The sequence below is a fragment of the Panthera onca genome, chromosome F2, assembly GCF_046562875.1.
Source record: "Panthera onca isolate mPanOnc1 chromosome F2, mPanOnc1 haplotype 2, whole genome shotgun sequence".
In the NCBI taxonomy this organism is placed as follows: domain Eukaryota; kingdom Metazoa; phylum Chordata; class Mammalia; order Carnivora; family Felidae; genus Panthera; species Panthera onca.
Window position 1 is genome coordinate 80,197,779 of NC_138356.1, and position 15,159 is coordinate 80,212,937.

General features: G+C 49.6%; 1 protein-coding gene across 6 annotated transcripts in view; it reads right to left on the reverse strand.

Moving 5' to 3' along the window:
• The window catches only part of TRAPPC9 (trafficking protein particle complex subunit 9), a 570,835-nt gene that overhangs the window by 544,162 nt on the left and 11,514 nt on the right, over positions 1–15,159 (reverse strand). For 5 of the 6 annotated variants that reach the window (XM_060611403.3, XM_060611405.3, XM_060611407.3 and 2 more), the window contains exons 3-4: positions 7,701–7,846; positions 5,051–5,179 (exon numbers count right to left, since the gene is read on the reverse strand). In XM_060611403.3, the coding sequence (XP_060467386.1) occupies positions 5,051–5,179; positions 7,701–7,846 (275 nt within the window). Of the gene's footprint in view, positions 1–5,050; positions 5,180–7,700; positions 7,847–13,069; positions 13,105–15,159 lie in introns of those variants that run through there. The other variant, XM_060611408.2, reaches the window with a different exon arrangement.

Consider the following 15,159-nt stretch of genomic DNA (forward strand, 5'->3'; position numbering starts at 1 on the left):
TTCGTGGAACTGTCACTTCCAATTTTAGTAATCACCAAAGAGTATAAAATAACGGCTTTGTGCAACATAACAGCTAAAGTTCACGAGCTCTTTTACGAGATAACCACTGTGCTAAACGCTTGACAAAATTTCTCCCTAATCCTCATAATTCTCCAAAGAAGACATTAGCATCCTCATCCAGATGAGGACAAATCTCAGAGAACTGACGCCAGGTCGCACGACTAAGTGGCGGCCTGCACGCTCACGCCCGAGACGAAACACGAGGCTCGGTCCCCGAAACCAAATCACCTTCCTCTGATTAACCCTCAGAGAGTTCGCGGTTCTGCAGCTTGAAGGCGCTCCGGGCGCTGCATCTACCCCTGTTATGAAATCACGGCTGCCTGGCTTCTAACACTGGAAGAAAGTCTTCACCACTGTTCACACAGCACATCTGAAATTTTCACACCGAGATGACAGAATAAAAATAAGATATAAGTGGAACGCCTAGACAGAATGGACGCTGTACCATTCTGAAACACGAAACAAAAAAAAAAAAAAATCAAATTAAAGGACTGTTGGTTAAATAAATCTTCTTTTACAAACAGGAAAAGTGAGACTAAGACTTTTCAAAGGTGCAACAGCGCCACCTACGGCCACAGAAAGGCTTTCTACGCTGCTGGAAAAGGTGCAAGAGAAATTGCCTGCGCGGTAAGAAAAAAGATCAGCAAGGGTTTTAAAAACAGGGTGCTCAGACACCTTCACCGAAAGCTTAGCGAGCACACAGCGAGGACACGGCAGCTTCAGGGAAGGGAGCGTACTCAGCACTTGATCTGGGATCCTTAACACTCCCGAATATAAACAAGACACAGGCTCACGGAAACTAATCTGAACGGGAAGGAGTCTTGGGCGTCGGGTCCAGCCTCTTCGTTTTGCAGACAGGGAGACTGAGACCCAGGGAATCTGTCCTTCCAGCCATCAGTAGGAAAGCTTACTCCTAGTCCTTGCTTGTTGCACTTACCAATACCCAGCAGATCTATGCTAACCCTGTGTTCATAAAGGTCACATCGGTTTTTTTCTAACAGTAGGTAGGTATTCTAAGTGTCTTGCAAAATACTGCCCAAAGAGCTGGTAACTATACATCATACAACTTTGTTGAAATACAAAAATGTTTATTTACATAGTAAAACAGCATGAGTTCCCCCCTTCTATTATTCCCTCTATTTAAAAAAAAAAAGTGATGCCAAATGAACATTTTGACTTGTTTTAACCTATTAAGAGTACAGAAAAAAATCAAAATTTTCTTCACTCACAAAAGAGATAAGCTTATTCCCTGAAAACAGCTCAATATCAAGTTTTCTAAACATACTGGCTATGTAATGTAAAGGTTTTAATGGTTACATGGCAATATGAATTCTAAGTTGTAAAAACACACGTTCTATACAAATAATCTTTAAGTTCTCCATCTTAAGGCAATTTAGCTATTCCCTATGTCACTAGAACGACACTGATCCCATCAAAGCTTCATACCCCACTAAAACAATGTAACTGGGTCCCTATCACTTTCAATCATACTCGTATTATCATATGCATATACGTATGGAGCATGCATCAGAAACAAACTGCCCTCTTCAGTATTCAGGGTTGATACTTGTAAATAATCTATGCTATTGTGACAGCAAATGCTTACTGAGCACCTCTTAGGTGCTTTGCATACAAGGCAGCTAACTCTCATAATCACACAAATTAAATAACACCACTCAAATTTCACAGGTGAGGAAATATACTTAGGCCATAAAAAGCAAGTCCCAAGTCCCATAGAATCTGCGTGCTCACCAGCAGAAAGAGAAGAGTCTAGGTTTTTACCTTCTCTCAACATTCACTAACTTCATCTTTTCTTCTGTACTAATGGCTACAGAAAACCATTTCTGTCTTTGGAGGTTTTCTCCCAACAAGCATCACCAGGGAAAAGCAAGGGCTAAGCCATTAGCACTGATGGCTGGATTTTCAAAGCCCACTTCTCTTTTGCACTGTAATCATTTTAAATGTTTTATTTTTTAGTGCTTACAGAGTTGAAACTAAAATGTTAACTTTTTACATTGTTGGCTGAGACTAAATCAATTGCAAAAATATGTCATTTCAGGGACGCCTGGGCAGCTCAGTCGGTTAAGCCGCCAGCTTCAGCTCAGGGCGTGATCTCACGGTCCGTGGGTTCGAGCCCCACATCAGGCTCTGTGCTGACAGCTCAGAGCCTGGAGCTGCTTCGGATTCTGTGCGTGTCTCTCTGCCCCTCCCCTGCTTGTGCCTTGTCTCTCTCTGTCTCTCAGAAACAAATAAATGTTAAAAAAAAATTTTTTTTAATATATATCATTTCAATCTATGTCCCTCTGTCTCATGGTCTCACTGATCTCTTCTTTTAAGGCCTCATCAGGCTGAGATCACTAAAAAGTGGCAGTGATGAACTCACCAGTGCTCTGGAAACCAGTCAACGGGCGGCTGGTCAGAGCAGCAACCCAGAACACAAGCTGCACAGTCAGAGCAACCTGGGCCCCGGCCCCAAGTCTGCCTTCACTGGCTGCATGACCAGGGGCTGGGGCCCAGCTCTTTCTGCCTCAGTGCCTCACCTGCAGAAAGGAGATACTGATATGTGCCCTCCAACACCTGCTGGGAGGCAGGACATAAGGACAGCGCTGAGCACAGCCACTGGCCTAGGCAGGTGCTGAGTAATCCATAGCTGTTTTGATCATGACAATGATGGTGATGATTAACACATGAAGACAGACCAAAGAGTAGAGGTAACCACAAAAAAGAAACATGTACGAGTCAATAAGCATTTCTCTTCACATTGACTGCAGAATGTCCTATTGATTTTCTTAATAAACCAAGGTTTGTCCATTAATTATAGCATTACAAGTTCACATGCAAGCTTCCAGAATAAAAGAATTTGTGGCTTCTAACTTTTGAATACTAAGAAAGTTGAAGGAAAAAAAAAAGGAGAACGAAAGCAAAAGAGGCAGGGACTACAGAATTCTTCTGCAACTACAATAACTCGATGTTAGGAGAGAAACAATTTCCTTTCATCCAAGGACGTCTGCCGGATCCGAGATGTCTGGGGTATTCTAACCGTACTCATTAATTCACATCACCAAGTCTTCAAACTACCTACTGCTCACCCTAACACTCTCGATGACATTGTCGCTGACAGTTACCCAGGGCCGGGTAGGACAGGTCCATCTCGGGCACCTTCACAGGAACCCTAGGAGGGGAATACTGTCACTACCTTCCCCGTTCTGGAGACAGAGCAACTGAGGCACCAGGAGCCTAAATGCTCCAGGTCCCACTGATAGTAAATGCTGACAGTAAAGGACAATGTGCATTTCTGCTGTTGAGGAAGGAATGGATGCAAACGCAGGGAGAATGTTAACAACCAGATCGTCTGGTCTTGATGCCATCTGCCGTGACGTAAGAGGAGGGTGCGGCGGACAGCCCCGGGGTCACTATTCAGGACGAAACGACACACCTGTCCGTGCCACCGAGCACGGCAGCAGACCTGAACCCTCTTCTGCGAGAAGGGAAGTAAAATCAGCCCAGCTCTGTCTGCCCTCACCTGGGCTTCACTGCACAGCCTTCTCATCGGTGCCTCCAACGGTCAGAGCGCCCGGGCAGTCTACACGACGCGAGGCTAAATAAAAACACTTCTCTACTGCAGACAGAGCAGTTTCTCAGAAAAGTTTAAACCTTTTTTTTTTTTTTGCCTACACTCAGCAAAGTGGAAAAATGAAACATTTCTCTAAAAAGTCTTGAGTCTCACTAATCACATCAGTACAACAGTCTCAACACATCAGAACTCTTCAAATCACAAGGGAAACAACCATCCCCACCAGAAGGCACTCCCAGAATGTGCAGGAGACTGACTGGGGAAGCAGGAGAGCCCCACCGCAGGGCCACAGGGCCGCAGCCAGGACCACAGCCATGCACTCGGCCTCTCAGCCAGCTTTCCCTTCCCATCAAGTAACTGGGGGACGACTGAAGTCATCCAGGATGCTGTGCCGAAGAAGGATAAAATATCTTCTCTTCTAGAACCATTACAGACCCACCCATGCAGCCCTACACACAACTGTGCAGCCGCAGGAAACCAGCTCCCGAAGGTCGCGTCTCACTGTCTGTTGGTCACAGGTGAAGTCAGGACAAAATACATTCAAGCCACTCCCCTACCCAATACACATTTACTACCAAGGGCTTTCTCTCTGGGGGAAAAAGTGTCAAAGAATCTCATGGATCAAAAACCACCTCAAGGTTGTGCATGAGGCCTTGATCTCCACACTCTTTGCTCTTATCTTCATGACCTAAGCAGTATGACAAGTTCATCCCTTAAGGGCCAAAAGGCTCAAGTTTATTCGAAAAACACTTGTAAGTCTGCTGCTCCAAGAAGACGTTTTACCCCTCACCGGTGCTGACAAACCTAAGCAGATCAAACTGAACTTATTAAAAGAACTTCATCGGGGCGCCTGGGTGGCTCGGTCTATTAAGCGTCCGACTCTTGATTTCAGCTCAGGTCATGATCTCATGGTTCGTAAGATCAAGCCCCGCATCGGGCTCTGTGCTGACAGCGTGGAGCCTGCTTGGGACCTCCCTCTCCCTCTTCCTCTCTCTCTCTGTCCCTCCCCGCCTCGCAGGAGTCTCAAAATAAATAACTAAACTTTAAAAAAGAAAAGAGAGAAAGAATGTCATCAAACTGAAAACTAAGGAAGAGACCAAGCCCTGAATCAGCTGTTAAAGTTGACACCTGGGAAAAAGACCCAGGCACAGAACTTTGAGGCCAGTCTACCAAGAAACTTTATTCAAGTGTTCCAGAAATGAAACAATCATTGTAATCCATCAATAGTAAGATTCCATAAGATCAGTACTCAATAAAATCAGAAAAAAACGTCTCGTCCAAGATTTCTGACTCAACGGCTTTTATATTTTATGTAAACATTAGTCAGGTTTCACTCAGAGAGAAACGTAATCAATTACTCCTGCATCCTTAAGAGGCAGGGAAGGAGTCCGGGCGGGAGGAAGGCACAGAGCTTACCTGGTCGGTGTCTGTTGGCTGCTTCAGCAGGGAGAGAGCTCCCCTGGAACCTGCGAGCTCCAGTCTTACCCCCAGTTCCACCAGGATAGTGACAGATGACAGACGCGGAACATAACCCCTCAAGGGCAGCTGGGTGTTTTAAAAACAAAAAAAAAATACAATTAGTAAAGTTAGTGGCCCATCATGAGCTCAACCTGCAGGGCCTAAGAATGATCTGAACACGGAACAATTCGATTATGTAGAAGTGCCAGTTTCTCCCCAAAACAAAGATGGTTCCTCCAGATCACGGGTTTTGTTCCCAACAGGAGCGTAGCACCCACTACCTTTCCCACGCCCATGCCGAAGCTGGCAACACAGAACACTGTCGGGAGACTCGAGGTCTCACTGGGAGACTGAGCACACACGTGGAACAGGCCAGGCTCTTCATCCTTGTCACCAACACTTGAGTGCCCACCACATGGCAGGCCCAGTGCCAGACCCTGACACTACAGAGCCAGGGAGCGACAGATGCTCCGGATTGAAAACGTTCAAAAATAAGACAGCAAAGCCGGCCCACAACACCTTGCCCCGCCATACGCCCTAAAATGCATCGGTTTCCTTTGGAGCAAACACCTGTAAGCCTGTCTGGTCCTCAAAGGCAGCCACGGTTACTTAGAGTACGGCCGGCAGGCAGGCAGAGCCTAAGAATCAAGCTCGGCCCCGGGCCTTCTAAGTTACTCTACAGTGTTCATGTCTATGACTGCAACGCTCCCCAAACCTTTTGGTCTTAACACCCCTTCGCGCTGTGAAAATCACTGAGGATCACAAAGAATTTTTTTCTGTGCAGGTTACATCGACAGATATTTACCATATCTGAAACTATAACTAAAAACAGATTTTAATAGGTATGTGTTCATTCCTTTTTAAAATAATAATAATCCCACTATATATTATATATTGATGAACAATAACTATTTTCCAAAACAAAAATATAGGCTGGAAGGCTGGTACTGTTTTATATTTTTACAAATGTCTTTAATGTATGACTTGATACAGTGAGCTGGAGTCTCCCATCTACCTCTGCGTTCAATCTGTGGTGATGTCACAGGTCACGTAGCCTCTGGGAAACTGCACTACACGTTCGTGAGAGACTGGACCAGGCAAAGAGCATACAGCACAGGCCGTGCCCCCCCCCCCCCCCCCCGCCCTTCTTCAGGGACACTACCGACCCAGCTGGTCCCTATGTGGGTCATGAGCAGGGACCCTTCCTTCTGGATAAGTGCCCACCACAGGGGCCCTAATGTTACAGCTCCCTGAAGTATGGATATATTCCACCGACCAATCTCTAGCCCCCTTAAATCGAATTATGGAGTTTAAGTCCATTTTAAGAATTTCTTATATTTAATGGTTCCAGAGCACATTGCTAAACTTCCATTAAAGAACTTACTCCATTACTGTATTCTGACTTGTATTTATCGTTGTAGCTCACAGGCCTCCCGACTAATCTTTCCGGGAAAGAACCTGATTTCACTCCTTACCCACACAACATTTATTTAACAAGCTTTTATGGAACATGTACAATAAGCTGAGTTACGGACACACACAGACCACGCGTCCCACCCCACGCCGAGGAGATGGTCCCTGAAGGAAAAACGCATGTAAACACACAATTCCAGCACAAAGGGCAAGCTCCACGACAGACGGGGCTCTGGACAAGACTCTGCAGGCCCCCACTGCCTGGAGGGGTGAGGAAAGGCCATCCTTTGAAGTAGGTTTTTTCCTTCTTTCTCTAGTTTTTCAAATTGAAATGTAACTCACAAAACTCACCCGCTGAAAAGTGCCCAAGTCAGCAGTCGTTAGTACACAGACAGTTGGGCGACCATCACCACCGTCTAACTCCAGAACGTTTCCATCAGCCCCAAAAGAAACTCCACGGCCACCTCTACCTCTGGCAGCCAGGAATCGGTTCTCTGCCTATTCTGGACATTCCAGCTGACAGGTGGCCCTTTGTGCCCGGCTCCTCTGACTCTACGTGCTGCTATCAAGGTCCGTCGCAGTTTATGTCTTTCATGTTATGGAAGGACAGGGGACGTACCACGTGGTTCTGGTTTCGGGTGTATGCCACACGGACCGGACGACTCCATACGTCACTCGGCGTTCCTCGCGACAAGCGCGGTCACCCTCTGTCACCACTCCACGGTATTACGGTATTACTGACTATCCTCCCTGTGCTGTAACTTTTCACATTTTCACGTCTTCATGACATTCCACTGTGTGGACATACCACGTCTGGCTGACCCGTCCACCAGCTCGTGTACACACGGGGTTTTGAAGAATGAGGGTAGGAGGTGACTTCGGTGGGGAATGGCATTAGCAGAGGGCAAGATGTGCTTAAAAACAAACAAGCCCAGAGGAACACGGAAAGGCAGCCCACGATACAGGACAGTGCGTGGGGGTGCCTGCAGGATGCCAGGGCAGGCCCGGGTGGGGACACGGCGGCAGACACGGCAGGAGGGCTGTCCCCGCCGATCCCCAACACCGACCAGACAGCCGACTGCCTCTCCTCCCTCATCCTTCGTTTTTAGAATTCCTTTTCATTTTTCTCTTTTCTCTTATTGCAAATGACAGTTGCTACAATCACATATCTGATATCTTCATGAGATGACCTTACCTCCGAGCCACAGGAAGTCATTGACTGAGCGGAGAAGTTCCACGGACATGTGGTAATGCACCAGAGAGTCCTGCAGCATCCCAGCCTGGAGGCACAGGTCTCCCACGTGCTTCCGCATGCGCCCCTGGCACCGCTTCTTGTAATGTCTAAAAAACACAACGCGTGGAAATGTGTCACTGCTAGCACGCACGACTTCTGCCCCCAAAGCACACTGGCTAAGCACCATTCAACCCTCTCACTACAAAAAAAAAAAAAAAAAAATGCTAAGAAGGCAACGTTAGGCTCTGTGACTGAGAGGCAGCAACCATCATTGCCAGTATGTGAGCTGGAACAGTCCCGACTTCAAAAACACCTGCCAGGTTATTTCCTAGAGGGACGAGGTACATGTGACTTCCACCATGTATTTCCCTCAGACAATATCTGAGTGGGATTTTCCTTCACAAATTTTCCTACTGTAACGTCAGCATGAGAAAGTTTATGTTTCAGCTTTTTAGAAAATCAATCACCTTCCACTTCCTTAAATTCAAACCTACTATTATTTTATAAAGAGAGTGATGTTTGTATCACAAGCCAGCCATTGGCTTTTGCAAATAAGACCTTTATCTTCACTACTTTAGAGCCAGCTTCAATAATGCCTTGAGAGGGCGGGGCCTGGGGCGTCACCAACAGCTCCTTAAATATTGGCAAGGATGTGCTATAAATAATGCAAAGGCTTCCCACTCCATATCAACTCAAAACCAAAAAAAATTGTATCAAAATATTCGTTTATCATTTTTTAAATATTCCTATTCTTTTGAATATTAAATTTCTTCAAAGAGAAGTGTTTTTCTTTTCAAGAAAAATCGCAGCTATATTAAATTTTTTTCTCACCAAGAAAGCCATCATATCAAGAATAAAAACCCCTACAGGAATCCAAAAGACGTGAAGTTTCTAGCTAACTGAGTGTTATTGACAGATCTCAGTACAAAGTTAAATCTTCACAGATCTAACTCTAACAAACACTATAAACTCCTTGGCCACCCCAGAGTTTAGTCTTTCTGTTCCCAGTATGGGTTGTACTAAGATCATCACGTAAGGCAGGGGAGAGGGAAGAGGAAAGCCCAGTCTCCTTCACAGCCACAACGCAGTGTTAGCATGTCCCCCTCCCCCACTAACAAGCCAGCCCTCCCCATAAGAAAACTCCACACCTAGGCCACCCTGGCATCCCCAACCAGACGCCCTCATCTCTCTCCTCCTGGATACCTCCACAGCCTTCCAACGAGCCCCTTGCCAGTCTCCACTCCGTCCCTGCTACACTCACGCCCACCCGGAGCGGCCTTCCCGAAGCATAAATCTGATTCAGTCCCCCACTTCAAACCCTTCAAGGTTCCCCAGTACAGTTCTGGCTCCCCCACTGCCCACCCCCTGCGCTCTGCAGCCTTACCCGACCCCAGTGACCGCGGGCCCCACCTTCTGCCTCACTACTTCACGCTCTCCTTGGGCCTCACCCCATTTGATGGTCAGCTTCTCAAGACAGCCTTCCCTGCCTCCTACCTCTGCACTTTGGGCAGGCGTCCCTGCTGTGCTCCTAGAACATTCTAGCTGAATCAACTTCTGACATCTGTAAGCCCCAAAATGACACGTACGTTTTGCTTCCTACTGTGTATCCATTCCTCTCCCTGGACACTCAGCAGCACGTTTGCTATCAATAAACAGATGAATGGATGGGTCTCAAAGGGACTGAGCTGCTCCTGCCCGGCCCAACCCCCTCCTTCCACTGAACCCAAAACCAAGAACCCTCTCCTAAAGGCCACTCCCCACTGACCCCTTCACTGCCTCCCTCTGTTGTCAGTTCTGATAAAACCCAAGCTCCTCCGAAGCCCTGTATGACAGGCCCTCTCGAGTGTCCTCTCCACCAGGAGCAGCCCCCACCCTGAAGCCTGGGACACGGACCCCCGGCCCCCCAGCACAGGACACCTTCCTCAAGCCCCAACCCCACGAGCCTCCAGGCCTCCGCCCGGGACGCTCCCGCCACCTGAGCCGCCCTCATAGTCCCTTCACCTGGCTAGCTCTTATCCCGTCTTCAGAATACACACAGAGCCCTCTGTCTCCTGGAAATCTCCCCTCGTTATGTCCCTCAGGTCTTGGCCGGGCTGCCCCCCACAACGCGACCGCACTGTTACCATTCACCCCATTAAAAGCAGGGCCTCTCTGAGAGCATCTGGGGAGACGAGGAGGATGAGAGCAGAGAAGGGAGGAACAAAAAGCAAACACAGCCAGGGGCGCCTGGGTGGCTCAGTCGGTTGGGTGGCCGACTTCGGCTCAGGTCATGATCTCACGGTCCGTGAGTTCGAGCCCCGCGTCGGGCTCTGTGCTGACAGCTCAGAGCCTGGAGCCTGTTTCAGATTCTGTGTCTCCCTCTCTCTCTGACCCTCCCCCGTTCATGCTCTGTCTCTCTCTGTCTCAAAAATAAATAAACGTTAAAAAAAATTTTTAAACAAAAAGCAAACACAGCCCAAGCCCCAAAGTCAAGGCTTCTCACGTGTGTGTCACAAGCCACCGGACGTGACGGGGAACAAAACTTCCACTTAATACCCGTGAAAACATCTCACCGTGATACCAACATGCAGGGACTTTTCACCCTACTGAGTAAAATAAGACAACAATGTCAACGGAACAGAAGTTCAGGACGCACCGCTGTGTTCTCCGTTCCAACCGGAAAAGGACTCGGCATCCAAACGCACATTTCCCGCCTCCAGTAACGTTACTGTCAACTCCCGACACGTGGCTCAGCGTGCGAAGACTGCCACGGTGCTGAGTGACATACGTAGGGACTAATCGGCACCTTCCCCCTCCCCTGACCCCTTCCCGTCTTAAACTGGCATTATTCCCCCTCGCGACAGAAGCCCCGTGACAGGCCCTCACTCTTCTCTGAACCCGCAAATATCGTGCCTTACCCTTAGAAGGGTCAAAACAGAACTGCTTCCTCCAAAGTAACTATTGACGTACTCAGGAGATTCTTTTAAAGTCTTTGCGGGGGAAAGACTATTCCAGAACTATCCACCAATCCTACAGGTCAGCTCCTGCTCCCAGTCCCCCCAGAGCCCTACCCAACGTGCCTTCTGCTCCATGGGACAGACCAGGAGTCTGGGACGCCCCCACTCCTCAGGCCTCTGCGCCCTCCCTCAAGGACCAGCGCGGCTCTATCCCACCGCCCCATGCGACTCTGGCTCCCAGGGGGCTCTCCTCCACCCTCCTGCTGCAGGAGCAGTCCTCCCGGGATGTAGGTCCAGCACACCATCCCCCCCGGGGCTTCCTTAGCAGCTGCCCTGCCCTCCAGCGCTTTTAAGATAAATGGCACCAGCTCCCAAAATCCCAGTTTGTATGTTGAATAACATACCGGGCTTCCCTCCAGCCCACTGGTCACAGCCCCGGCCCCTCCTCCCGCCCCAGTCTACACCTCGCTAGGTGAGTTCACCCACACCCTTGGTTCTAAACACAAGCCACATACCGACACCTCCCAGGGTGTCTCTCCAGTCCACTGTCACCTGCACTCCAGGCTCATAAATCCAACTGCCTCTTTGAAACGGTCACTTGAATATCAAACGAATACAGGCATGTAAAAACACGTCCAACATTCGCTCTGGAATTTGACCCCCAGCAGGTACCTCCAGTCCTTCCCAGCAGACCGCCCCACCACACGCCCAGCTGTTCAGGTCAAAACCCTGACTTTCTCACTTGATTTCCTCTTTTCCTCACTCCGCCCCCCCGCCCCCGGCCCAGTGACAAGCCGTGACATTTCTGTCCCTAAGTATACCTCAGTGCAGGACACGGCAGGCGTGCGCTTAGTGTCACAGCCCTCTGAAGAGAGGGAGGGCTCTCCTGGCACCGACACTCAGGGAAGGCACGTGGTCTCGCACAGGAGGCCACGAAGACGGCCCAGAAAAAGAGGCTCATGGCTGTCCCGCAGTCTGAACTTTGAAGGGTCCGAGGTCTGGGAGAGCTCCCGCTGAATGGACCTACCTGCCAGAGGTGAGCAGGTGAGAAGGGAGGAGGCCGGGCAAGGCCACTCTTACACCAGTCCCCTGGGGGCTAGGGAGCAACGGGAAAGGTCCCGTGTTCCGGGGCACAGCCCGGCCGTCACAGCATCCCTGCCCTGCCTTTCTGAAGGCGGACGGCTTCTCGTACTTGCTCCACCGCACTCCTGCCTTAGTCCCCCACCCCGGAACATGAGGGACTCTTTCTGAAAGTCCAGCCAGTCTCAACTGAGGCAAAGTAAACGAAGGACAAAAGTATTCCCCTTCGGGCCAGAGCATTAAAGAAGAAATCAGGGCCTCCTGGCCAGCACGGTGGCCGCGGCAAAACCTCCCCCCACCCCCGGGGGAGCTGGGCCGGGGCGGGGGAACACAAGGACCTGGATCAGCCCCAGGTTCTCCCTCCAGGACCGAGCTTGGTTAACTGCTGGAGTTCCCCCGCCGCAAACTAATGACACGCCCTTCAGTGACAGACGTGAGCCTCAACAAACACAGAAACGGCTAATTCTCACCAACACAGAGTTTCATGAAGAATAAAGGCTGGTGCAAGTAAGGGCCCGCTCGACCGCTCAGGTGAACCCCATGACCCGGCTCTGCATGCCTACTGGCTAACACAGAAAGTCAGCTGTGGTCAACCACAGAGGTCCCTGTGTCCACAAGATCCAAATGAACCAGCTATTGAGAAGGCCACATTTTCCTAATGCTTAGAAACAGTCCCTGTCATAAAAGGGCATGAGACCGGTGCAGACTGTTGGACAGTCTCTGCCCTTTTATGAGGGAGAGCTGCTAAGGTGAAGTGAAGTCAGTAGCATGCTGCGGGGGTGGGCAAGGGGCAACCGTGCCCTCCTCGGCGTCCCTTCGCGTCCCTGCACCGGCGACCGCCGCGGGAGCTAAAGCACCGTCATGCACATCACACAGCAACAGCCAGGAAACACGTGCCCGAGGTGCTCATTCAAAAGCCAGAATGGAGCGAGGGGCCGCTTGTCTTAGACTTTACAGGTTAAGATGCCCAGCGGAAAAGCCCGCGAAGCCACCCAAATCAATTAGCATCTCACTTCTTCAAAACGAACAAAAAAGATGAATCAGGGCTCATTTGTCACCAAATGCAAAGGAAGACCAAACAAGTTCCCCAAAGCAAATATTTTAAACAGATATCAAACACCCATGGGTTACGTGCTAAAAAAGCAAAAAAAAAAAAAAAAAACTTTTAATAAGATAATTCAAAAATAAAAAGATGATCAGAGTAATATGGATCCAGGCAGCGGTAAGTTTTGGTTTTTTAAAGCAGTAAAGGCAATGAGGAGGCAGCACACAGGGAAATCTAGCTATTTTCAAGGCAATATGTTCACAGCCTACCTTTTCAGACCCAACAACATACTCACAGGGCGGTATGACAGAAAAAAAAAAAAGGAAAAGAAAAGAAAGAGGAACAAGCAAAAATTAGAAACACACAAGAACAAAAATAACTTTCACGCCTACGACACTGCACGTCCAGGAACCTACCAAGGGGCTCTCATGAGGCCAGGGGCACGCGGGATGTTCAAGTGAAATACACCCGCACCCCACGTTACTGGGAAGTGTGGGGCCTGCACTCAGCCGAGTCGGCCACGGGGCCTATCCATGTGGCCAGTGCACCAACCGAAACTTGGCCTTCACCTAGACATTTCCTTGTGAGCTGCAGAATACGATCTCATTTCAGTTGGACGCTCCTACAAGAGCTGCAGGAACGGAACCCGCTACACAGCAGTGAGAGCAACAGTGTTAGCAGAGATTACAGAAGAATGTATTTGATTTGAGGTCAAAAGAGAGCTGAGTGTTTACAGCACTCAGAGCAGAATGGACCCACCGGGAGGCCAGTTCAATCCACTGCCGCTTTTCCGGGGCCTAGAGCCACGCCTGGCACGTGGAGGCCCTCACTCGATGCTTGCTGATATTATTACCCGGCACATGCCAGGCAGTGTCCCAAGACAGTCCTGTCACTCCCTTCAAACCGTGAGCATAGATTTCAAAGGGCAAGAACAAGCTGGCATTCCCTGGTGGGTCTGCAACCTCAAAGCCAAGAAGTCGATGACTAAAATATGTCACTGGTGCCTCGTGTAGCAAAGGAGGATGTCCCAGGCATGGGGTCAGAGCGGGGTTCCCAGCTGCCTTTGAGGCTTCAGCCTCTCCCCCACTGGTCTGGGCGGCAGGGACAAGCCAGTCCGTGCCCGCACCCCAGGCCGCTGCGGCTGGGGAGTGCAGGGGCTGTGTGCACGTTGCAGCCCCGTGTGGTAAGGGACAGTGGCCAGGGCGCCCGCCCCACTGAGCATTGCTGTGGAGAGGGCTCAGTGGGCACCATAGCTCTGTCCCTCGTGGCTGACCAGCTCCTACACCTTGCCACCCCGGCCCCAAGGCGTAAAAGGGGAGGACCAGCATGTAGACCACAGGGCCACCGGGAGGACTGAGCACAGGTCACAGGTGCAAAATGCCTGCCCCTTCCTTAGGCCACTAAAAGTGCGTGGCGAGGAAATGAACACCACCCCAGACCCTGCAAAGCACCACAGGCAGGTGGAACTTGGGCTACTCTGTGCTCCCCACTCACAGGGCTGGCCTAGGGCCTGGTTTTTCTCGGTTCTGTGACAATTTCTCCTCCAACTTACCAACAAGCAGAAGGGCAGTGTTTGACCTTAGGTAAATTCAAGAAACTTACTGACCACCTACTTTGCAGTGGGCACTCTGCCAGCATGCACACTGGGTTAATTAAGCCTCACCCGGGAGACCCTGATCCACAATCTACAGAAAGGGACACAGAGGGGGACCTGGGTGGCTCAAGTCAGTTAAGCATCTAATTTTTGATCTCAGCTCAGTTCATGTCAGTTCGTGGGATCGAGCCCCACGTTGGGCTCTGTGCTGACAGTGCTTAGCCTACTTGGGATTCTCTCTCTCTTCTCTCTGTCCCTCCCAGCTCGTGTGCACATGCTCTCTCTGTCTCTCTTTCAAAATAAATAAACTTAAAAAAAAAAAAAAAAAAAAAAGAAGAAGAAGAAGAAGAAGAAGAAGAAGAAGAAGGGGCACCTGGGTGGCTCAATCAGGTAAGTGTCTGACCTTGGCTCAAGTCATGATCTCATGGTTGGGTTTGAGCCCCACATTGGACTCGCTGCTCTGAGTGCAGAGCCCGCTTTGGATCGCTCTGGATCTCTTTGGATCGCTCTGATCTCTATGGATCGCTGTGGATCTCTATGGATCACTCTGGTCTCTTTGGATAGCTCTGGTCTCTATGGATCGCTCTAGATCTCTATGGATCACTCTGGTCTCTATGGATCACTCTGGTCTCTTTGGATCGCTCTGGTCTCTTTGGATTGCTCTGATCTCTATGAATCACTCTAGATCTCTATGGATCACTCTGGTCTCTATGGATCGCTCTGGTCTCTACGGATCGCTCTGGTCTCTATAGATTGCTCTGGTCT